The following is a 24,135-nucleotide window of genomic DNA, read 5'->3' as shown; positions in this document are numbered from 1 at the left end:
TTCTCTCCTAGCAGCATAATAGCTGCATGGCGGCATCAAAACATTGTTTTTCAGTTTTGGATCGAAATAAGTCATTACAGTTTCACTGCTTTGATCCGATATGAGCTTGTCAGAAGCTTTTTATGTCTTTCTTCCTAATGGAATTTGACATTTTTCTTCACAAGTATTCGCAAAGGTTATGTAATTGTTAATTAGTATGGTATGATTCTGGATACATTGTTTGTAATTGCAAGAAAGCTTCGTACTTCTGATGCAATCTGTGGAGCAAGTTTTTGTTTTAATGGTTCACATTTTTCACAAGCGTTTTCTTATTGAGTGCAAGTTACTTCTTTATCGCGACTGACAGTCTACTGTTGGGTTGTTCTTGCGAATTGCCATATACGAGTATTTTTTGTACACCTTCCAGTCCTTCAAGTGAGGATCCTTTTTCAACTTCTGATGCAAATGTAAAATCAAAGTTTAGTATTTTGTAACGTCTCAGGCCCACATGATAAGTGAATGTTGTTATATTGCGTGATTTCAAGTTGATGATATCCTTGATTTAAATTAATTTTGAGAACACTTTTTAACCATTTCAGTCCACAATTAGATCATCAATTGTTGGTATAATGTGTCTAGTCCTTTAAATGGCTTCGTAAGGAATGCGTATATCTACACAAATACGTATTTCATCGGTTTTGCTCTTCGGTCTCGTAGGATAACATAAGTGATAAGAGTTTATAAGTATCTATCCTGTGTTGTTGGTCCGGATAGAAAAATGCGACCCGAGGGCACGCGCGTAATCTGGTAACTTTTGCATTCTTATATATTTCATTGCGCTTTATTGAAATGGCATATTATATTTTTCATCAACCATACAAAAAATAAAATAAGAATTGGTGCGCTGTTGTACGTGATTAATTTAACAGGGGGTCTTAGACGGGTGTTCCATGCACGGGTCATATGAGCAGGAACACATGTATGCATTATGCATGCAATAATATCTTGTGCCTGTTCCGTTTTACTTAACACCAGGACGTTTTTGAATGTTTTGAAGTTCACTACAAAGGGTTGGTGGTAAGATGGATACATTAGTGTTTGTTTTATGAATGAACATCGCATGAAAACGGACCGATTGCTATACTACATAAGCCAGCCCAGTAGACATATTCTAACAACACCCTGTATAAAAGCACAATGCAAAAACCAAGAGACACACAACATTCAAACAACACAATCAATCTTTCTTTATCAATAAATGCTTGGGTCATCGCGTTGGAACGGGTCAGCGAAACAAGCGTTCAGCGGTTGTAAACTAGTTCATGAGTACTCAACCTAGCATTTGTCCTTATATTTATCAAGATAGTTTAGCGGCTACAAGAAAATATCAAGAACATCAAAAACAACTATCACGTAAGCCCAAATGAACACCAACATTAAAATTTGTTTCAAACTGGTTATTGATAAACATTTTAATTGTATATTAATCACTCGGGATTAAGGTGGGGCCTTAAGCCAGAGTATGTGTACACAACCACATACTTTTCCAAACACGTCCTATTTTAAGGTTCTCGTACCATAGTGCTCGAAGGAAGGAAAAACCACTCAAAATAGCATGGTGTGAAATGGTTGTTTCCGTAGTTACGTCTAAGCGTTTGTTTAAAATGCAAAGGAAGACATTTTTTAATTTTATTTCATGAGTGAGTAAAGCTAAGTACAGCTTATGAAGATGTTAACATATTTGTAAATATGGTAGTATGTTTTATACAATGGAATGCTTTATTCCGAATATAATCACCGAGTAGTTAATACATAAACAACAATAAGGTAACAAATGAAGATTATTACTCGACGAAACGAAACAATTTCGTGATATTGAACAACAATTCAGAGAAGAAGTCGACGTTAATAGGTTATACTTTATATACGAGTATAATAAAAGGAAATGACTACTATGTCAAATAACATGATTCTAAAAATGTTTGTTAAAATACGATATGATCATATGATTTTTTTATAGTTCATCTTCAGTCAAAAGAAGCTACTTCACTAACCATGCTGGTACTATATATGTATATTAATAAATCTATCTAAATTGTCTGCCTCTTGCCTCCCTCTAAAGTACGCTAAACTCCCTTACATAGCCTATGGTGGGCAGTGTAGGGTTATTATCAGTAGTTTCATTTAAATGGGATAAAGGTATTTTGCACTTCAGAGGAAGTAGTGTGATTGTAAAGATCATATAAAGGGCATTAATTTATTTTGAAAGAAATGCCAATTTGCCAAATGGTCATGTTTTAGGTGATAAACTAAAAAAATGAATGATCCTTTTCACAATCGGTAAGTGTTATTATGAAACAAAATATAAACTGGGCTCGAGCAACAGTCGATGACGACCACCGGAACATTAGTGAGATGCGGTACTAAGTGAACTCAGTTGTCGCGATCGCATACAATAATACTTAAAACATGCAACTCCAATCAACGGGATGAAAAAAGCAATATATACAGATATGTATATACCTACTTAACAACGATTGTTTTACTTCAGGTGAGTGAATGACAGTTCAATATTTCCAAGTTGCACTAAATAAAACTCGGTTTGGTATATCATAATTATATGGTAATACTCAATAAACAAGAGGAACAGGCCAGCGGCTAACGTGTTAGGGCACGCTGTTTAGGCTTCACAGACGCTAAATGAGAGATAAACTAAACAAGTCACAAAAAAACGTACACAGATTGGACATGCATCATACTAAATGTATATGATTAAATAAATGTTGAAGATACCGCCTTGGAACGGTCAACGACGAGGGTTTACTGCGGATTTATTCTATTGTTTGTGTCTTAAAAAGGTCATTTCTCAACTTAAGCATTGCGCGTGATAACATTTGAAAACATTTGGATACACTTAGTATTTTCACGTGAATCCAAAAAAACGTAGAAATGTTGTAAGGTTGATATTAAACCAACAATTGTATTACATTTTCGGTCATTGTTCACAAATCACATTTAAAGTCCGACGCTAGAAATATATTTCCCGCCGAGGTAGGTCGAGGGTATCCTGGAGTTGTCGGTCGAGAGTATGCTGGAGATGTCGGTCGGGAGAATTCTGAAGATGTCGGTCGATGGCTGCCTGGAGATACCGGTCTTCCGTGATTATAATGTATGTTCTTAGGCGTTTCGCAATGTTTCTGTGACGAGTAGTTGATATGTGTCTTGGGTGCCTTCATTTTCCTGAGGAAGATTCAATTAAACATTGTCTTTGAACATGATCAAGTATTGTAGCAATATATTTGTCGTCATATCTTACACTTTGGTTTGTATATTGGAACGATAAAATACTCTGTCCCAATTATAGTAATACATACATGTCTTTAATATAATCTAGGGGAAAATGAAGGAACAAAGTCGTTTCAGCGCTTCGGATAAAATGCTTTATGTGAACAGGACTTAAAGGGACTCGCTTATGTTTTTGTAAAATGCACATTTTGTATGACGAAATAAACCATTAGGAGTGTTAAAACTAAGATAACAAAAGCTCGAACCCTTCAGCAATGTTTATAGTTGTCATCGTCCTATCACGTGATGTTACCAATGTGTTGTTAAACTAGGTCAAAATAACCATCACGTTTGTTTTTCTGATATAATAGAGTAACATGATGATAAAGTATGTGTTTCCGATGCAAATGCTTGGTCCAAAAACATAAGCGAGTTCCTTTAAATATTGACAGTTGGGCTACATTATATAAGTCATATTTCTTTTGTTACTCGTAGGGTTCTCTAGCTTGTACACGAACTATTTCGGGTCTTCGTTAACATCACCGTTCACATATTGAATATCAGCTCGAAGGAGTGACCGAAAGAGTCATTGCACCAGCCTTAGCTCTCTTCTAGAATCCGTCAAATCTAAAGCATTTCTTTTAATAACAAACATCAGGTGCTGTGTTAAAAAGTATTCTTAGTGGCAAATTTTAACTTTAGTGCACAAAAACTTAAGTTAAAATTTAAAGGAAACTAAAAATCTGATTTTACACTCAAATATATAAAAATCAAAAAAATGGTCCAAGTAATAAATGCTGATGAAAACCTTTGAAGAACAATATCGTGTTTAAAATATGTTTTGTTAAAAATGTCCTGCAATTTCATCAAGGAGCTTTATGAATACGGCCCGTGGGCTATATAATGTTTTATTGTAATGTTCTGTATTGTGTTCCCAAAGGGTATGTATCATGTGTGTAAGTCCTTTGATGTATTCTATATTAAAAATCTAAAAAAAATAGTGTTTCATATTTATGCGAAAAGCTACAGAAATAAGACCATACTATTTATGAGTTGTAAGTTTGCATTCGTTATGTTTAGTTGTGAGCTGAAATATTGATTTTTGTCTAAGTGCTTAGGATTGATATTGATATTTCCTCTTTAAAATGTTAATTATGTATAAATCGTCTAACAGCATTTGTTTTATTTTACGTCCGTCCAAATTGAATTATATGACTTAAATTGTATGTTTTGAAATGTTTGAATCATGGGTATTATTGACCTAATTTAAAAATATATATTGTATATATTATTACTGGATAATATTCCTTCATGCATAATTGATTGTCAGCGCAAAACTTACTTTATAAAAACAGCCAATCCTACAGCAACGGCAATCAGTACAATTACAGTAGGTACAATTATTGCTACCAGCAACCCTATGTTGTTTCCATCGTCGGGATTGTCTTCTGGAGCTGAAGGATATAAAATAAACATATTCGTAAAACGGCTCTGTCTCTTAAACATGAATACTGGACACTATCGATTGATTCAGAACATAACTACAATATTTACGTGACAAACTACAGAAACAAGCTCAGTAGCCAAAGGTTTAAACATAAACCCCGTTTAATGGCATATGGGTTAACGCAAAAGACATAGAACACTAAAACAAAAAATCACAAAGAGAACAACAGCACAAAACAGCACAGTGCATATATACTATATAACAAACAAGGTGTGTTTATCAAGGATTGTAAGGTACCGCCTGTGAACGGTCAGTAAAATGTAAATTTAATGGGGGTTTAAACCAGTTTACGTGCACAAACCTCACTCTTATCCCAACAATTCGGAATAAAGAAAAACCCGTTAAAGGTAATTCTTATCAAAGTATGCGTTAACTTGAGGAAACTTAATAATAAAACAAATAATAATATACTAATAGGCAAACCCCAATTACTTCTATGTTAGAGATCCCAACTCTGTCTGCAGACAGAGGAATACAACTCAGAGTACCCAATGCAATAACTTTTCAAAGATACGATGCAGTTATTGTTTGAAACTATGAGCGTCACACACAGTTACAGAAAATGAATTTACAACTATGTGATCATGGAGTTTCATAATAATTAACATCAATTTACTAAAACTGGTAACACATAAAGAAATTATTATTAAAATAAAAGCGACATATATTAGCTAATATTTTCTTCCAAATGATTACCTAAAATATTTGAAAAAAATGACGTCACATGCCAAAACATTAAGAGTCAGCCAAAAACGGTTTAAAGATATTATGAATCTGCAAATTTTTCATAAAATCAACGGACTGAAAGCATAGTAGAGACAGACAAAGACGGTTTAAAAGATCAAATTAATTCGCAAAAAAATAATTCATTAAATCAAAAACATGAAAGCTTAGTTATGTAAGGATGGTATATTCAAACCTATATTTTGTAAATTATTGCCTTTATATCCACGATTTAAATAAAATCCAAGTAATTTATTGAGTCTATCTGCCCAACTACCTGTAGGAAACATTTTCATTTTACGAATTTTCTTTAAAACATCATCATAAAAATCGGGATGAGCAATAGTATTAGCAAACAGCGACTTCTTCTATACTTTGATATCATGTAAAAATGACCATTAACAAGTTTTGAGAATTTTTTCCTTAATTTATAATATCTGAAACCCTGTTTTAGGAGTTTTTCCGTCATATGTTTACTTAAATTTTTGACATCAGTACATACTCTAGCGAATTATATCAACTGTGCAACTATAAAGTTTCACCTTCTTTACAATGTCCGTCCTCAGTTAATTTGTAACCGAGGTTACACACGCATGTTGATGTGCATCGTTGATCCTGGCACTGTTCAGATTTCTGGCAAAACGCGTTTTCGTCTTCACATACTTCATTGTCAAGACAACTTGCCCCAGTAAGTCCATCTTGAAAGAGAAAGAAGTAGACCAATAAACACGATACATAATAATGTCATTCAGATCAGATTTAGAATGGGTTAGATAAATAAATAATAAAACGCATAATAAATAAATAATAAATAACGCATGCTATGACTTATAATTTTAAAACATGTTTTACGCAACTCATAGTGATATTAAATATTGTTTAAATGGACGCATCTAGCTTTTTATACCCATTCAAATACTTGACGTCGCGTTAGGGCGATCCCATTATTCGAAAACTTCGAACCATATTGACAACTTTTTATGAACATCGACAAGTATGTATATACATAGACTAAAACGCTCATTCCGAAATTAAGATAAACATACAGTAAATAAAACTAACGTGCTAAACAAGAATCGTCGACTTGAGTTGTTCCCTCGCCACATTCGCAGAAGTACCCAGAACAGATGGCTTCCGCGTTACAAGAACCGTCCGCAAAACACTTTCCGCCAACTTCACCATCTGATAAAGAAATGTGCAAGTTGTGTCTCGTCTAAATGCCGAATTGTAAATATAATCAATGATAGTTTACGTTTACAATGTTAAACTTTTGAAAAAGGATTATTAAAGAATACAAAATTAAATACTGAAATTTTGCATTTTAAATACCTTGTAAACATCGATCAACGTTATAATAGTATCCAGATGAACATTCACACTTGTAGAGCAGACACGTGGAATGGTCAAATGAGCACGGCACATCGTCATGACAAAATCCACCAAAAGTTCCACCTTAAAAGTGTCGAAATAATGTTAGGATTAAATATATGGTACCATATAGCTATTTATAATAAGACGAGTTTAATGGACACTAGCCTTTAAAAGTAGAATATACGTTCAAAACCGAGCTGTATAATACGATATTAAGTTCATAGGAACGCAACTTGATAACAGGAAACAAGATTGCCTTTTGGTCACGGCTCAATATAAATTCCTTGTAGCTAGATCTATATTTTTATATCATTTTGTGATTTGAAAAAACAATTCACCATTCAACTAAAATACTTCGTACATAAGAAATCCAAGCTATTCATTGTATACAGTTACACACATTTCAGTGAAAATACATACTTGGATATGAAACACAGGCTAGGGCTGAAATGATGAAATGAAAAAACAGGTTATATATATGATTTTTAAAACAGCTTACATTACACTAATTTCAATGCCACCACGTTCGTTAACGTTAACAGGTACATTTTAATAAGACTAACTTTGTTAATAAAGAGGTCCCATGTTTCCTGCCAACTCCCCAACATCTAGTCTGTACTAATATATGTTGAGAGTTAAGACACTTGTCCAAATACGGAACCAACCTACGTTCGAAGCAGGTGTTTAATGTGAACGAAGTGGCGACTCATGAAATTCCCTTTCGCGATAGGAAATATTATTAACGAATAAACACGCTTAATGATTTAACGGAATCGTTTTATGAACGTTTTGACAAATAACACATCTATTCTCACATGTGTCAGTGTTCTCGTCCAGTGGCTCTGAAAGCAAAATATTCAAATATTTATAAACTTATAGTAAAAATACCTTCAATTCCTAAACTGATGTATGTCAGTACATTCAGGGAACATAGTAGTTATTATATCTCACAATTACTAAATAAGGATACAATGAGCATTTGAGTCATTCGCTTTAAATGTCAATATACGTTAGAATGTTTTAATATTTAGTTCTGTTAATACCTATGCAATAAGCCTCAGGACAGGCCGCGAGATCTGACAGAAAGAAAGTGTAGTTTCCATCCGGGCATTTCGCGGCTGTAACTGTGTCTGTCTCCTCACATGCAGTCATGTTTTGCCCCGTCATGCACACCTGTAGCTCTTTTGAGCCGCTTGTTGGTAATGTGTCTGTGCGTGAAACGATGTATATGTACGCATAAGTACAGTATGTAAGATTATACTCGGACTCTTATACTGACACTCTTGGACTTTAAGCATTATTTTGTAAAGTGTAATAATACCTCTATCATTGACTACATCACGAAACCCTTTAATTATATATTCACTGTGTATATGAATTTCATACCGATTGTATACCAGTTGAAAATTGTCCCACAACCTTGCTGTTGCGACGAAAGTACAAAACCACACATATGATACCACTTTGGAAGAAGATAATAATCGCAAACAGCAGTTTCGCCTTCCATAGAAGTATATCCAACAACCCGTTTCTTCAAATTTGGCAACAAACGAGCACCGTAGCATGCATAATCAAGACCTGAAGATATTTTTACATGCATGATAGGTTGTTGTTGTTTTACATAAACTCAATATTTTATATTGAAAGTTGTTCATATATCATGCAATAAAAGGCTTATTGAGTCATAATGTAAATTATTTATATGAGATGTTTGTATGCGCCAAAGCTTACTAGCATCACAGTTCCTTCCTACATATCCGTTTGTACACTTGCATTCGTAAGCGTTAAACAAATCAGAACAGGTTGCACCATTCTTGCATGGGTAGCTGAGACATTCATTTGTATCTGAAAAAAGTACAACAATGTCCAAAGAGTGATGTTTATAATGTAAAAGGCATATGACATATGAACGTTTTGCTTATATTTGTTGTTGTTGTTTTTTTCGAGTGTTTGACGAGAGAAGCTGAGACATCCGTGTTTATTTGAAAGAGTTCAACGATTTCAGAGGTGAAAATGTGTTCATCAATACGATCGGAATTTCATATTTATCTGATAACCATTTTATCGTGTGTTTTGTCATCATCAACGTCTAGACAGACTGAGCATCCGAGTAACCATATATGTCCATCCAAAGCAATTTTATTATGTAGCTGTACACAAAGGTTTCTTTTCTATACAAAACAGGTTCTGTAGTATGTTGTGTCAAAGTAAACAAACCAATATCTGTAGTCTAGTTGGCCGTTTGATTCTATAGCTACTTAATGTTGTGTTTTGTATTTGAGAGCTAATTTATCAATTATTTGATATATAGTTTATAGTGTTGACTAGAAGTCATAGTGTTAAAGACAAGATATTACCTTGGTCACAATGTGTGCCCTCCCACCCTGGGGCGCACGAGCATGTGTACGAGCTTTGACCGTCAACACAAGTGGCCTCGTTTTGACACGGACTGCTGGCACACCTGTCCAATTCTGGAAAGATTCATAATAGAACGTACAGACATGCTACTTTAAATAATGTATTTGAAAGATATTTTGCTCAATTATTTCTACCTGTAAATAAGAGATATACCCAGAAGTCTTAATTTAAAAGAAAACTATCACCTTCTTCACAATGTGTGCCCTCCCACCCTTGAGCGCATGAGCATGTGTACGAGCTCTGGCCGTCAACACAAGTGGCCTCGTTTTGACAAGGGCTGCTGGCACAGCTGTTCAATTCTGGAAACGTTTAAAGAAGAACGTACAGATATGATGCTTTTAAAAATCTAGTTGAAAGATATTGCTCTCAATTGACTGTATCTGTATATAAAAGATAGTATCCAAAAGTAATAGTTTAAAAGAAAAATATTACCTTGGTCACAATGTGTGCCCTCCCACCCTGGGGCGCACGCGCACGTGTACGTGCTCTGGTCGTCAACACAAGTGGCCTCGTTTTGACACGGGCTGCTGGCACACCTCTTCAATTCTGGAAACGTTCAAAATAGAACGTACACATGATGCTTTTAATAATGTAGTTGAAAGATATTGTTCTCAATTGATTGTATCTGTATATAAAAGATAGTATCAAAAGTAATAGTTTAAAAGACAATTATTACCTTGATCACAATGTGTGCCCTCCCACCCTGGGGCGCACGAGCACGTGTACGAGCTTTGGCCGTCAACACAAGTGGCCTCGTTTTGACAGGGGTCGCTGGAACAGTCGTCCATATCTTGAAGAGAACATATATGATATGATGATAATGGAAGCTGATCGTTTCTGGAAAAGATATCTTGCCAAAACAACAAATTATATCACAGTGGTAAATAAGCGGCGTGGGTTGATTGGAATAGATTTTTTTATATCTAAAATAAGAATACTCACGAGAGAATAACTCAAACGCAAAAAAATATACTTATTATATGTTTGTAGTAATTACTTAGCGACAATGAAAACAACAATACATAGTATGACAATATATTTACGAACCACACATGTTTATCCACGACGCTACACCATTAACTTCCAGGCATTCATAACAGCCAACTGAGCTGTTTTGTTCGTAACATAATCCATTATTCACACAAAGACCGGTATCGAGCTGCAAATTATTTAATCATAGAAAAAGACGTAAGCGAATTTCTGAAGTGACAGTATTAAACATAAATAATCAGGTACAACATATCATAAACTATTGACATATAAAACTAGTCACATCAAATTAACCAGATTACTGCTTATTTCGGCTGGGTTTAATGCGGATAATGATTGATTGCTTTAAACAATGATTTTGAAGACCAAAACATTATTAATGAGAAACCTTTGTCTAAGCAAATAAATGAAATGTCTGCGCAACAACACCAGTCTTTGATTGTGCATCTTGTGTACACATTTTACTGAATTGCCGTATTTAACCAGTTTGTTTTCAAATTAATATTCAGCCTTACCATTGCATTTCATTAATACTATATATATATATATATATATATATATATATATATATATATATATATATATATATATATATATATATATACTCTACCAGCGTATGACATTCTATCTCCCCGTCAACGCTTGAACAATTGACGCATTCAGAATCGTAAATGATGATGATATCTCCTTCGCTTGTTTCGTAGCCATCGTTTGTAATAGAAATGTTAAATCCTTCGGCTATGATGTCATTAGGAGTGTCCTCATCCGTCTGGCGTTTGCGTCGGGAACTGGTTGGTAAAGAACATTGAACTTCTGTTGGGGAGAGCTTATTTGCTTGCACTGTTTGCGTTTCTCCTTCGGTTATTGTTCCATTATTTGACACCTGAATTATACAAATTTAACTTAGATAATGTCGTTGGCAACAATCGCTTCACAAACGAAGCAATCCGGAATAAGTGTATCGTAAAAATATACATTTTCAATTATCTCTTAATATGAATTGCGGAAGAGATCCTTCAGAAGAAAATGTAGAGTATGAAAATAATAGCATGGGTCGATTTTGTTCATCTCTTGTCTGGAATCTGTTTACCAAGTCAATAATGATGATAGAGTAAACTTGCATCCACCTTAATTTGCATTTTTTATAAAGGCCCTCTATATGTAGGAAAATTACATATTGTTTTCAGCATTTACCTTCTTAAATGTCCCTGTTAGAAATTGCTTTGTTTGTGTTAATCTTAATTCTTATTTACATCGGCTTTCATTTTGTTTACCTTTAAACTTGTCTTCACGCAAGAGCAATTTTCTGCAATATTCGAAACGTAGACGGATGTCAGCTCACATAGTCGTTGAACTCTATCACACTTGCCATTATCTGGAATCCCCAACATTTTAGGGGGCTTTTGTAGGTTAATGGAGCAATCAATTCCTGTATACATCTCGTTGCACTGACATGTGCCTGTAAAAGGTTTCAAAAAATAAATGGCACGTATCTGTCTGTGACCTGAGATAACTGTTTGAAAAATTTGATAGATTTTGAAAAAAAGCATGTTCAACATGAGTTTTGCATATATGCTTCCTAGCATATGTATGCAATAGGATTGAAACTGACGTAAATATTTCGGATGCTTTTCCAGAGCAATCGTTAGAAAGTATATGAGGTGAAATTGATAAGAATCTCAGTCAGTATGTTCTTGTTTTGTTTTTATTTTAAAGCTGCATTATAATCTCACTATGCTTTATCATTTTACTTGATTTCATTAATCTAAAGCATAAATGTTTTCCATCGCATATTGAGAAATAACCCCATTTATTCAGTATGTGATTAGGGCTTTGTTCAATTTATTCATGTTCTTACCATTTACACAATCTCCTCGTTTAAGACACTGATTTGGACAATATAGGTTTTGAACAGATTGCAGAGTCGATGTTGTAAAGACTGGGTTGATAATGCCAGACAGCAGGTCTTCGGTAAGATTGTCGTACTCTTCTCCATTTATGATAAGTGTTACATTGTTTAGAAATTCAATAGGAGGCGGGGTGTTGTCTGAAATCCACATCTCACAAAGGGAGGTGATGGCACCAATGTTTGCCAATGTCCATTCTGTTGTGTTCGTGCTCTGTGGAACAAAGACAAGTGAAATGAATTCAACTTTAAAGTTTGATTAAAACAATGGTATAAATGAATATCAATCATGATTGATCGCATTCACCGTTTAGAATTCAAGGACGTTAGAACCTAAGAGTATGCGCGAACACTTGATTAACTCTAAAATAGTTATTTGATTACACATTACGTTTCCGAAGACAATATAAATCTTAGAATAATCTTAAGGATTTTTTACTTTAGCTAAAAACAACTTTGAAAATAAAACTGTATAAAAGTCCCAAACGAGCTGAAAAAGCTGAAGGGTTTATTAAACCTATTTCTGAGATCAATTAAATAATAATAATTGGCCACCGCTTTTCATAGAACTGTGACGAGCGATCCAACTGTTTGTTTTATGCACAAAAAAAATGTTGGCTGTGTATGCCAAAATGCTCATGCCAATTCGCATTATGAACAATTTTCAAGCACTGTAGGGTTAATAGCTTCCCGAAAATTTAAGAATAATCGAACGCTCATACATTCGACCTAATTTACTACTTACTTCGCAAAGTAACAACTTCGCAAAATGTTTAGCGTTCTCGAAAACAATCGAAATGAAAACAAAAATATTTGATTTACATAATGCTATTAACCGTCTGTTTGGAATTTTGTCAATAAAAACAAACAATATTTTGTAAGTATTTAACTGCGTTTGGAGTTCTTATACTCTTCGTTAATTTTAACTTGATTTATTGCATTTGTTGACTAAACATAAACATTTAATGAAGTATAAACGCTAAAAGTTATATCAACAACTTGGGAACTGAATAGATAAATATAGTTATTGAAAAGTATTCTAAACATAGCTAATACTCAATTCATTGACATAAGAAAAGTGAAAAGAGTATAAAGATGCAAATATTTACCTCAATGTCAGAAACACAATCGTAAATAGCGTTTGTGACATTAAAGTTAGGAATCTGGTCGCAGATGTGCATAACTGGAATGTCAAAAGCTTCTTGGCAGTATGCAAGAGCTTCCTCCGGGCTAAAGTCAACAATTGCCTGTGAACACATCAGATATAGTGATGACTTATACAAGTTATACATAAATTTAGAATAACAATATACTAATCACATTGACTTATTGTGTTTTTATGAGTTTACTTTTTGTGTTTTAAGCTCATAATTGGAATTTAGCCACTTCGTTCGTCTTGAGTACATATCGTTGACGAAAAATGTATTCAAAACTGTTTAATAAACCTCAGGGGAATACTTATCAACTGAATCTCGGACACTTTTTTCATAAAAATATCCAAAGTTAGTGTATGCACTTCTTTGACCAATGGGAATTCAGCAATATAAAACGTTCCGGCTGTTTACATTTGATAGAACGCTGACTATATTTGACAGAACGAATTGACAGACAAAATATCTTTTGGTGACTTATAACATTTTGTATATATGTTATTGGCAAGACTTTCAACTGATTGCAACGTGGCCACAATTCCCCAAGTTAAAAAGCGCCAAAATACCCTCGAAACATGTTTGTTAAATAAACGGTCATGTGATACATTGAAAATGTCCCTGAATGCATTTTTTTTTTTTTTTTTGGGGGGGGGGGGTTGCGTCAAGGTACCTATTAAGTGAAAATCCAATTATCCAAAGGCTATTTGTTTATCCGTACACAAATCGCAGTTTTGAAGGGTTCACATCATAATATTCAAATACGTTTTTAAAAGTGAAGTAAAATGCAAACGTTTTATTTGGTGCATCAATTTTCCTAATAGAAGAATAACATAAACATATACGGCACTGTTTGTTGTTTTATCGAGTCGAGAAATTATAATCTGGCACAGCATACAACTGTGAGGAAATATGATTTGTATCCATTGTTTTCTGAAATACACTATAACTGATAAGATAACAAGTGTGGAATATATCTTATCAGAGCTGTGTTAGTATTACCTGACCAGCATCATCTTCTGCGGGTGCCCGATACGATGTGTCTGAAGATTCATGTACATCACCTCCTACAGTAAGAGTTTCTCGTCTTTTCCTCGAAATCAGCCCTTCACTTCGCGGGTAACATAAATTGAAAACGGATTCGTCCCTACTTAGATCACATTTCTTTGCTTCATCAACACTACAAACAATGTAGTCTAGAGGGTCCAACGGTTGATTGTCTGGGTCTGGATAAATACACTCACAGAACAGCTGCTCTCCTGGCCAGGGATATGTTCTCAGGTTGCTTTCAACGAATAGATCGTCAAGTCCATCGGTTACTCTGTAGTTGCAAATACTATATTAGTATTATTACTTTATTGTTGCGAATGTGCAGTAAAATTTAATTTTAATAATTTCGTTTGCCTTTTGTCGTAGTTAAAAGTTTAATTTGATATGTATGTTGAAAGGTATAAAAAAAGGGAGCAAGAAGCAAAATAAGACAAAATACAAATTGCATTGAACGACGCTGTAATCTAATATGACTTGAAATGTCTGTTAAAGGGCTGTTATATGAGTGTGTTAAAGAGCAAAAACCAGGTGTAAACCTGTATTGTTCAGTTATGCACTTGTCGTGTTTTATTTATGCATTCTATTGTAATTATACTATTAACCTGGCATACGACACCATCTCAAATGGGTATGAATGATTTATCACAAACAAACGGTTGATTTTTATGTCAAATGGCAATACAAAAAATCCAACCTTCTATCAAAAATCCGACACGTTTTCAAGTTTTCGTCTCATTAATGAACACAAAGCAAGTTTGCCTTGTTTAATGGTTTACAAATCAAGTTAAAACATTTTATTTTTAATGACATTCCCGCTAATATAAATTAACCTAAAATACTTTTAGTTTGTCAGTGTTGGGCCCATCCTTAATCCAACTCATTCAATAAATTATTTATTCGCTTTAAATAACCTTTAAACCTACATACATTGCCGACCTACAGGCGTTAAACAACATTTGGTTTTACGTAAGCGCTAGTTGTTAATTGTTAATGTGTAATAGTTCTGATGCACTTTTCCAAGGTTTTACGCGTATAAGTTTCTTTGTATTTAATTATGTTATGCTACATAACCGCATAACATGGTACACAGTTTTCGGTCGTTGCTTGATCAGACTATAAAAATGTTGCTTAACTTTGTAAATAGAAAAGACCTGAAACATGTAGTATTCCCAAAACAATGAAACATTCCATATTTCTTGTGAAATTCTACAAAAAATGAATCAATTTCGTTCTTACCCCCAGCCAGTACCGCGGTCATTGTTCGGATTATTGTCAAATGAACCACACATGCCTTCAACATTGTTGAAATCCTGGACCGATGGTTTTATCTGAATATTCATCCACGGTGGACTCCATAGTGAAATGTGAACCTCGGCACCAGAAGGAAAATACACCTGCAATATAGTACCGAAAAAGACTAATGGCCAACATTTGCAAAAAGGTAGTTTAATGCGCATTGTAATGACATGTTATCGTTTCGTGAAATGTTATTTTTGAAAATGAATTGAAAACATAAATACCTTATAAGTATTTCCGCTTTTCGTAACCTTATCCCTTAATAAGCCGTCATCACACTGTTTAAATTTTATATCGAATCGTATTCGGTACGTGCAAGCATTTATGACGAAAACATCCCTTCCTACGTTCACTGCAATGCCACAGTTGCAGGATGCGCCTCCACACTTGGCCGTCTTCATCTGAACCTTTTAAATGTGTATGGAATTCATTTAAAACATTGGTAACGACAACCAAACTAATGTGCATTACCATGTGCACAACGCTATGGTATTATTTGTCTACAATGTGAAATAACTAGCATAACTGTTGTTTTTCTCAAAAACAAATCAATTTAATTCTGCCTTAGGTATTGATTAAATGAATAGTATTACCAATTTAGATATTGGCTCCATTCTCAATAACGATACTTGTAAATGAATACTTGCTTACCTGTGCATTATCCCTGTTGTTTCTGTATAGAATGTGTGTCCCTGGCACATGGTTATCATACCTTCTGATAAAATAAAATAAACACATACAAATATGTAGAAAGAAACAACAAGAGGAAAGAAAGAAACTATTTGCCACATGAAGCATATCGATAAAATAACAACACAATAAAACACTCAAAACAACTTACCTTCCATCAAATGTTCTCATGTGTGGGTCATTGTGTGAGTAGCAGTATTTCCCCGCCATAACTCCAAGCCTCTGTTTGACTGTGACCTATATGAAGACGGATTAAAACATATATATTATAACTTTAAGTACTGCAATTAATGTTCCAGTACAATATCAATCATGAAAAATGATTATATAATTATTCGTTAGTGGCTGATCTTTAAACAGAAGTTTGTAATTGTACCTTCAATGAGACTTAACGCTAAGAACATCAAGGAAGAAAATAATACAAATATCTGTCATAGGGGTCAGGATGCAATATTTCGTACAGCTCATGTCTTAGCCAATATTACCGTAAATTGACTGTCGAGCGATTGAATCCGCGCCCTTTGTGTATTTTCCTCAACGTTTTGGGTTGTTTGTGTAGTAAAACTTTAAAGACAACATTCGCTATAACTTCAATTTCATGTATATATCTAAGGACGTCAACAAACTATACGTACCGATATAAGTGGCATATTTAGTTCACTAAGATATGGATCAAATGGAAGCGTTTGGGTTTGAAAGAAAATGAAAAACTTGTGGTTCCAACTCAGTAATCCATCACCTTTTCTCAGTTTCAACTCCGTTTTCTCAACATTTCCATTTTGATAATCATTAAGCGTGAGTCTGGAGCCACAATTACGAAGGACATGCTTGTTTTGAGCCGTGACTAAGTCACTTATTTTACATTGCCCATTCGAATCTATATGCTTCATGTTCAGATAAAAGTAAAACTGATTAGGATCATCCTTTGCTGAACCAAAACGTCCTCCAAATGGTACACTGAGTTTAAAGGACACATATACTGGATCACCTATGTCCTTCTCTGGATCGTATTCGATGGTAAGACTTTTGCTGTTTATCATCTGTAAAATACAACATTTAAGAGTAAACTTCATTCGGAAAGAAAACATGATATCCGTCAGTTTTATGGTTCTAAATTTATTAAAACATTTAATAATTAACTCCCGAAATGCATGGCCAAGTGACCGCCCAGACAAGCAAAAATAATCATTGACTCGTGCGTGTACCAAACAGAACATGGCATACCACAAGCATGTCCAAGTCATGGTCCGGACACGCTAAACTAAAAGCGATTTTGAACAACGAAAATCGGATGTGACCTTGAACTTTGACATACAGATGTAGGTATACGCCTACTCATGGTGATTATGTGTGCCAAATACTTCAAAATAGCCTGATGCATGGCAAGGTTACAAACCAGAGGAGCCAAACTGACGGACTGAATATACTTGAAGTGTGACTTGACCTTGGTCCTACATATGAATATCTTGCACCCGACACGTTTTCTCCCCATGATGAATATGATTACGAGAAAATTTAAAGAAAAGCAAGTTCATTGTCAAACTACAGCCCGGACATACATAATCTGACAAACGCATGCACATATACATAGCGCTTGATACATCAATGTGTTGTTTTAATTAACTAACACCCACTCTCAGTTTCAACAGTCGTCTTCATTAATAAAAATATCCTCATATCGTAAAGAAGTTATAAAATTAGGACAAACACAATATAAACTACTATTTTGCAAACTTATTCCCATGATGGTATGTTTTTTGTCCGAAATAAATATATTTTGTTTAACATATTGCAAACGGATTGGGACCAATATTGAAACGTTTAAGACTTGGACCGCTTTGATGATGGAGCGCTTTTGATTTCTGGTCTGATTAAATGCTTCCAAAAAGTATTTGATATTCCTTATAATATTTTTAATGAAATAACTTCACGTAAAATTCTTACACCATTACACTTAATTATAGATAGTGTATGCAGACACACCGATTATACCGATGTATACACAGTATTCGTGCATTGTTTTTGTCAATTCACTTTGGAACTGGTTTTATATTATGAAACACTCAAATCATAACACACTCAAATACCTAATTCCTACCTCGATTCCGAAAAACTGTTCCTCGCTAAGTCTTGTGTCACTGTCAACTGAGAATATGTAGCGTCTTGCAGTTACAGAACATGCAATCTGTTAAAACAAACGTAACTATCAGTCCAGGTTAAAGAAACAATTTAAACCCTTAGTTATTTGGTTTCACTTTTTGAGAACTACTAAACATGTATATGGTACAGAAAGCCAACAGGCAAATATACTTACCACATTAATCAAATCAAAGTCATAAGATTACATACCTTTATATTGAGGCGCTTAGCCTTGGCGTCTAGATGTTTATGCGTAAGTCTAGTATTTCTTCTAAATTCTTCAAGTGTATTAAACTTGGCTGGTTCAGGTGCATGTAGTTCAGTTATCCAGACGTTGTCTTCAGTTTCAGACCAAACGACAAAATAAAGGTATTTCGAATCATCCAATGGATCAAAATCGCAATAGAAATATAGATAGTTGATTTTCTCTTCATTGACCCATTCCGTATCAGCAATTACTACGGGGTCAATGCTAGAAACATCCAGTTGTGTTCCGTCGTCTGAAATAAAGTTAGCATTCTAAAAGCAGATTGAGTAATCATTACAATAGTGTAGTTTTATCAGATTCAATCTATATTTTAAGTATGGCAATTAATGGCTGGCTTCCCAACACGGTCACGAGCGCCTGTTTCTTGATAAAATAGTCTAATGTAACATTCATATTAGCTTTTAGCTATTCCAAGACACAATTCAACGACAAGGTGAACTTACCTTCTGGTATTTCTCCAGTTTTTGTTTCTAAAAAAATCAAAAGCACTTATGAAAGATAAAACAGCATTTGTATCATATAGCATGGAAAGGCAGGCAGATATTGCTCAATATTCAATTTTAACAAATTAAACATTTATTACAATAAAGTAAGAGCTTAAATATTTAAGAACTAAAAGCGTAGAAAATAGATGGCGCCTCATTAAGAACAAGTGAAATATACTTGTATAGTATGAATAAGAACTCACTATGAAGTCGACCGTACTGCACTTCTAAAGTTAATGTATTAAACCATCAATTCACCATACAACAAAGCAGTCCACCTTTCTGTTCACCTGTTAGCCAGTTCGTCAATCGATATATCAAACTGACCACCCACACTAAGCACATCCATAAAAAATAATACATTTAATATACACTTTACCGATGCAGTAAGCTTCCGGACACGAGTCTAACGGCGTCAAATAAAACACATACGTTCCATCATCACATATCTTTGCGTCGATACTTCGTTCATCAATGCATTTGTTTTCTTCGTAAGACGCACAAAGTGACAGTTCTTTAGTACCTTCCTCGGGTAGAGTATCTGTTCAAATAACAAAATATTAGCCAGAAACACGTATTCATCAAAACTAATATTTGAACGTACTTTAAAATGATCTTTATTGGCTTTACGATACGAGTTGTATTTCTATTTTGTAATTTAAGTAGGCCTCTTTTGATTAAATTATAATACGTTAAAGGTATGATTCACCAATTTTGAATATTTTACTACAATTATCCTTATTAATATACAAAGAGCTATTCAAATTTCCAAAATCCTACTTAAAATCACAACAACAAAAAAGACAATGAGATTATTTAAACTATGAACTGTACAGGCCAGCTGAATGTCTCAAATACGGCCACTCAAAATATCATGATGAACAGATAGTAATAAACTACATATTATTGTAGAAAATTAGGAATGCACAGATAGTAGACTTTAAGAACGTTTAAGCTCTATTTATTATGTCATACTCTTTCACATGCTTTGAAAGTGTTTAGAATGCGCTTTATTACGAGGTAAATTTTTGTGTTAAAAGCTAAATATGTAGAGAAAATACTGCAAAAAAGACACGAATTTAAATACATACCAATGTGTCCTATATTCAACGATTCTTTCGAACAAAAAACACTTTCAATGCCACCTTAGTATATCATGTTTCCTGTATTTTGTTACTTTTAGGCTTTTGTTGAAAACAAACTTATTTAAAATGAAACTGGCATAGTTAATCTTTTCAAATAAACTTGGCAAACTGAGAAATGCTTACTTATTCTTACGAAGTAGCTCAGTATTCTAGTGTACCTGTTCTGTACCACGAAAATGAAGTTCCACAACTTTCTGAAGATCCAGAGATATAGTAATCATACATAGAGTACCATCCTTCAGTCAGATAATAGTCGCAGACGAATGAATCTCCTTCGGGGAGAGTCATTCCACTAAAGCGCTTCCAGAGGGAAGGCAATCGTGTAGCAGACGTGCATGGATCGTCTGAAAATGAATAACCAACACACATGAAATTATGAATAAAACAGACAGAACTTCCTAAGAGAGGATGCATTAGGGGTTCACTGCTTTGTTTCTTTTTCTTTTAATTGAATCACTCGTTAGTACACAAACATATAAACAACTTTTGGGTGTCCCCTATTTGAAGGTGGAAAGGAATCATGTTTTATATGTACGTGAAGTTAGTGACCTAACGGCCTAGCGTCGTGAAGTAAGTGGCCTTGCGGCCTAGCGTCGTGAAGTAAGTGGCCTTGCGGCCTAGCGGCCTAAACTTGTTTTTCTAAAACATTGATAAATTTATGATTTCTATTCACAAATTTACATCCATTAGCGAATATTAGCATTTTCCCCAAAACTCAACCAAGCTGCCTACAAATATCCATTTCAAAGCAATTGTTTGTGCGTTTACTTGGCAAACAACGATAAATTAATGTGTTTTAATCATAAATTAACATCCTGAAGAAATGATCACCAATTTTCTAAAAACGTTTATCAACTTGTTTAGCGGCTCAGCGGCCTAGCGGCGTGAATTGCTTCAGGATGTTTATTTCTGAATCAAAAACATTTAAAGGATGTTGATTTGTGAATAGAAACCAAAAATTTATCATTGTTTTAGAAGAAAACGCATGTATTAATGCTTTGAAATAGAAACCAAGTTTAGGCCGCTAGGACGCCAGGCCGCTAACTTAACGTCGCTAGGCCTCTGAATTGCTTGATCGACTTTTTTAAAGAAAATGTTGATAATCCTTTCAGAGTGATAATTTGTGCAAAAAAATAGTTAATATATCATTGTTTTAGTAGAAAAAACATGTATACATGCTTTGAAATAGGAAACCATGTTAGGCCGCTAGGCCGCTACGCCACCAGGCCGCTTACTTCACGCCGCTAGCCCGCTGAACTGCTTGATTGACTTTTTTTTTTAAATTGAAAAAAATGTATCATCTTTGCTGTTATTAAATGCAAACGAAATATACTTTTACCATCAAATAAAAAAAAGACAGAGATAGATGTAATTCATTTATCATAAGGTAGTATGTATGCAATAGCTCTGGTTAATTTTACATATGCCAAACATAAAAACAAGACCAAATCAACCCAAATAATGCCGTTGAGTATACTCTTATACCAATGCTCGAAGAAATAATTATATATAAATTGTATATAAACTAACAGCAAAGACGATACATCCTGCTTTGTTTCATTTGTAAGGTTGGATATATTTTGCTACATTCTGATTCAGTAAAACATTTTTATTGTTTCGTTTTACGGCGTTTGCATTTGATTATTTCGTCGAGTTAAAAAAATCTCAATGTTTGTTATACGATTCCGAGTTATTTATTTGAGCGTTACTTGTTGTAATAAAGGAAAGTAGGTGTCCAGGTTATTTCTTCATTTGTTATTATATATATATATATATATATATATATATATATATATATATATATATATATATCTTTGTCTTGTAATGATTCAATTCAAATAACTTTATGACATGTGTATGCACTCTGAGAAGCTAAGCGTAACAAGTTCGGGCGCAATTAATTACAAAATAGATAAACATTTTATTTATGCTTCCATTCACGTTATTTTATTCCCGATTTACATTAGTTTTGTTATATATAAATATTTATTATTTAAAAAAATATATATAGCAAACCTATAGAAAGCGCTATTCCAAATAGTGATGCGATAAATGCGCATTTTAACATTTTTAATGTTTTATCACTGGAGACAAGAGACACTATCTTAATGATTAACCATATACTGAGGTAATAATACGACATTGGAATGACAAAACAGAAAGGTCGAATCCATTTCAAAACACGTCGTCATAGATTATTGATATTTTCATTGCAATTGAAACCATCTGGGTTTATCTATTTAAAAGATGAGGTCAGAAAACAATAATTGTGTTTGAATCAGCAGTTTATCTTCTTCCGGGTCTATGTTTACATAAACTTGGCCATGGAAACGAGCTTATTTGTTAGGGTTATTTTGCTTGAAAAATTTATTCTATTTCGTAAACATGAAAAACGTTCTTTTAGTATATAGTCTAGAAATTGCGATGCTCAAGCTCAATGAAAGCTACAACAGTAAAAGAAATAGTGTATGCCTCGACCGGAGATTCCATGACACTTTCGTTCCGCATGCAGACACATCCGTTAGAATTGCCTTAGACCGTAATACGGCTGACTGTTTACTACTTTCTTGGCGGACTGGAAACCCATAAATCTGTATGTATTGACACGTAAAGGACTCGTTACCTCCCAATTACCCTCAAAGGTTTCCAAATAACATCTCTCCATTCAAGTGAATGACTGTATGTCCATACTAAGGATTGAACCAGGTCCCTGCTTCACTCTAGCGGGCGCCACAACCATGCCGATGGTAATCAAACGACAAGTATGTTTGAGGTGTCAAATACACCTAATTCGCTCGAACTACAATACATACATGCATTAGGACATATCAGTTCTATATTTTGGTACATAATGCAGATAAACATATACAATGGCTTGCATAATTTATGTTTATAAATGTATGCCTTTTACGCTTTGATAGTTTTTTCATTCCACCTGACAATTTAGTTCTAGGGTAATTGTTAATAGAACACCCTTGAATAGAATAAAAAATAGTATTTAATTGATCTTAGCAATATAATACCATAGGACGGTTACAAGTCTAATAGCGAATTAAACTATTTAAACAAATTAAACCAACTAATGTCTTATTGCTTCATTCAATAAAAACTCCCAAAATGTTGAGAAATTAATTAATGCAGATAATTCGCAATGATCAATGGTTTTATTCAAGGCTTTCAATAGATACTTCCTTCTTGTGATCAATTTTTGATCTTATCAAATGTTTAACCTTATTTGATCTTGATTTTAACAGTGATATGTAAAATTGTTCTTTAAAGAGGGGATTTTATAAAAATAGACATAAATAATCGTTTATGCACTTAAAATTTCTGATAATGTCATCCCGAACAATTGACACTTTTCACCTCATGGATCGTGTGTTTGTATGAATAAAATCATGATTATAAATTAAGTAATTGGTAGCCTCCAAAGAAATGACAAGTATTTAATAGTTTAAAGAATTTTTGATATTGACAAACCCCGCCTCATTGACTTCTAGCTTATCTTGCTCGCCTATCTCTGAGCATGTGAATAAGTATGAACTGGTAAATAAAGTGATAAGAATGTAAGAATTTGTATATTAAATAGATCAAGCATATTGCCAATTACAGTATTTTTACCCATCACTTGTATTCCATACGATGATATCACAAGAAAACTTTCATACATTGCCTCTTCAGTTGCAGAGATTTTTTAACCATTGGGATGAAAGTAATTTTCAAATTATTCGACAT

At 34.0% G+C, this 24,135-nt stretch overlaps 1 protein-coding gene across 2 annotated transcripts; it reads right to left on the bottom strand.

Moving 5' to 3' along the window:
- Positions 1–1,654: 1,654 nt before the first annotated feature.
- Positions 1,655–22,558, bottom strand: LOC128226883 (von Willebrand factor D and EGF domain-containing protein-like). Of its 2 annotated transcripts, XR_008259735.1 has the most exons (32): positions 22,417–22,558; positions 20,559–20,744; positions 19,635–19,796; positions 19,214–19,240; positions 18,713–19,002; positions 18,462–18,548; positions 16,999–17,403; positions 16,515–16,600; positions 16,325–16,388; positions 15,898–16,080; positions 15,614–15,771; positions 14,330–14,648; positions 13,289–13,426; positions 12,132–12,393; positions 11,548–11,732; positions 10,884–11,156; positions 10,331–10,442; positions 9,960–10,073; positions 9,716–9,829; positions 9,469–9,582; positions 9,223–9,336; positions 8,597–8,710; positions 8,252–8,443; positions 7,909–8,073; positions 7,681–7,707; positions 7,286–7,309; positions 6,824–6,946; positions 6,557–6,676; positions 6,037–6,192; positions 4,607–4,718; positions 2,120–3,219; positions 1,655–2,084 (listed from the first exon to the last, which is right to left on the bottom strand). XR_008259735.1 is itself a non-coding variant. In XM_052936986.1 (31 exons), the coding sequence occupies exons 1-31, from the start codon at positions 22,541–22,543 to the stop codon at positions 2,982–2,984; spliced, it is 4,791 nt and encodes a 1,596-aa protein (XP_052792946.1). In that variant the 5' UTR covers positions 22,544–22,558; the 3' UTR covers positions 1,655–2,981. The 2 variants fall into 2 exon arrangements, 1 of the variants encoding a protein (XP_052792946.1); XM_052936986.1 differs by having other exon boundaries at positions 1,655–3,219.
- Between the last annotated feature and the right edge of the window lie 1,577 nt (positions 22,559–24,135).

This window comes from Mya arenaria, chromosome 3, assembly GCF_026914265.1.
Source record: "Mya arenaria isolate MELC-2E11 chromosome 3, ASM2691426v1".
NCBI classification, from domain to species: Eukaryota; Metazoa; Mollusca; class Bivalvia; order Myida; family Myidae; genus Mya; species Mya arenaria.
Note: the sequence above shows the minus strand (reverse complement) of the source record. Positions and strands in the feature narration are given on the sequence as shown.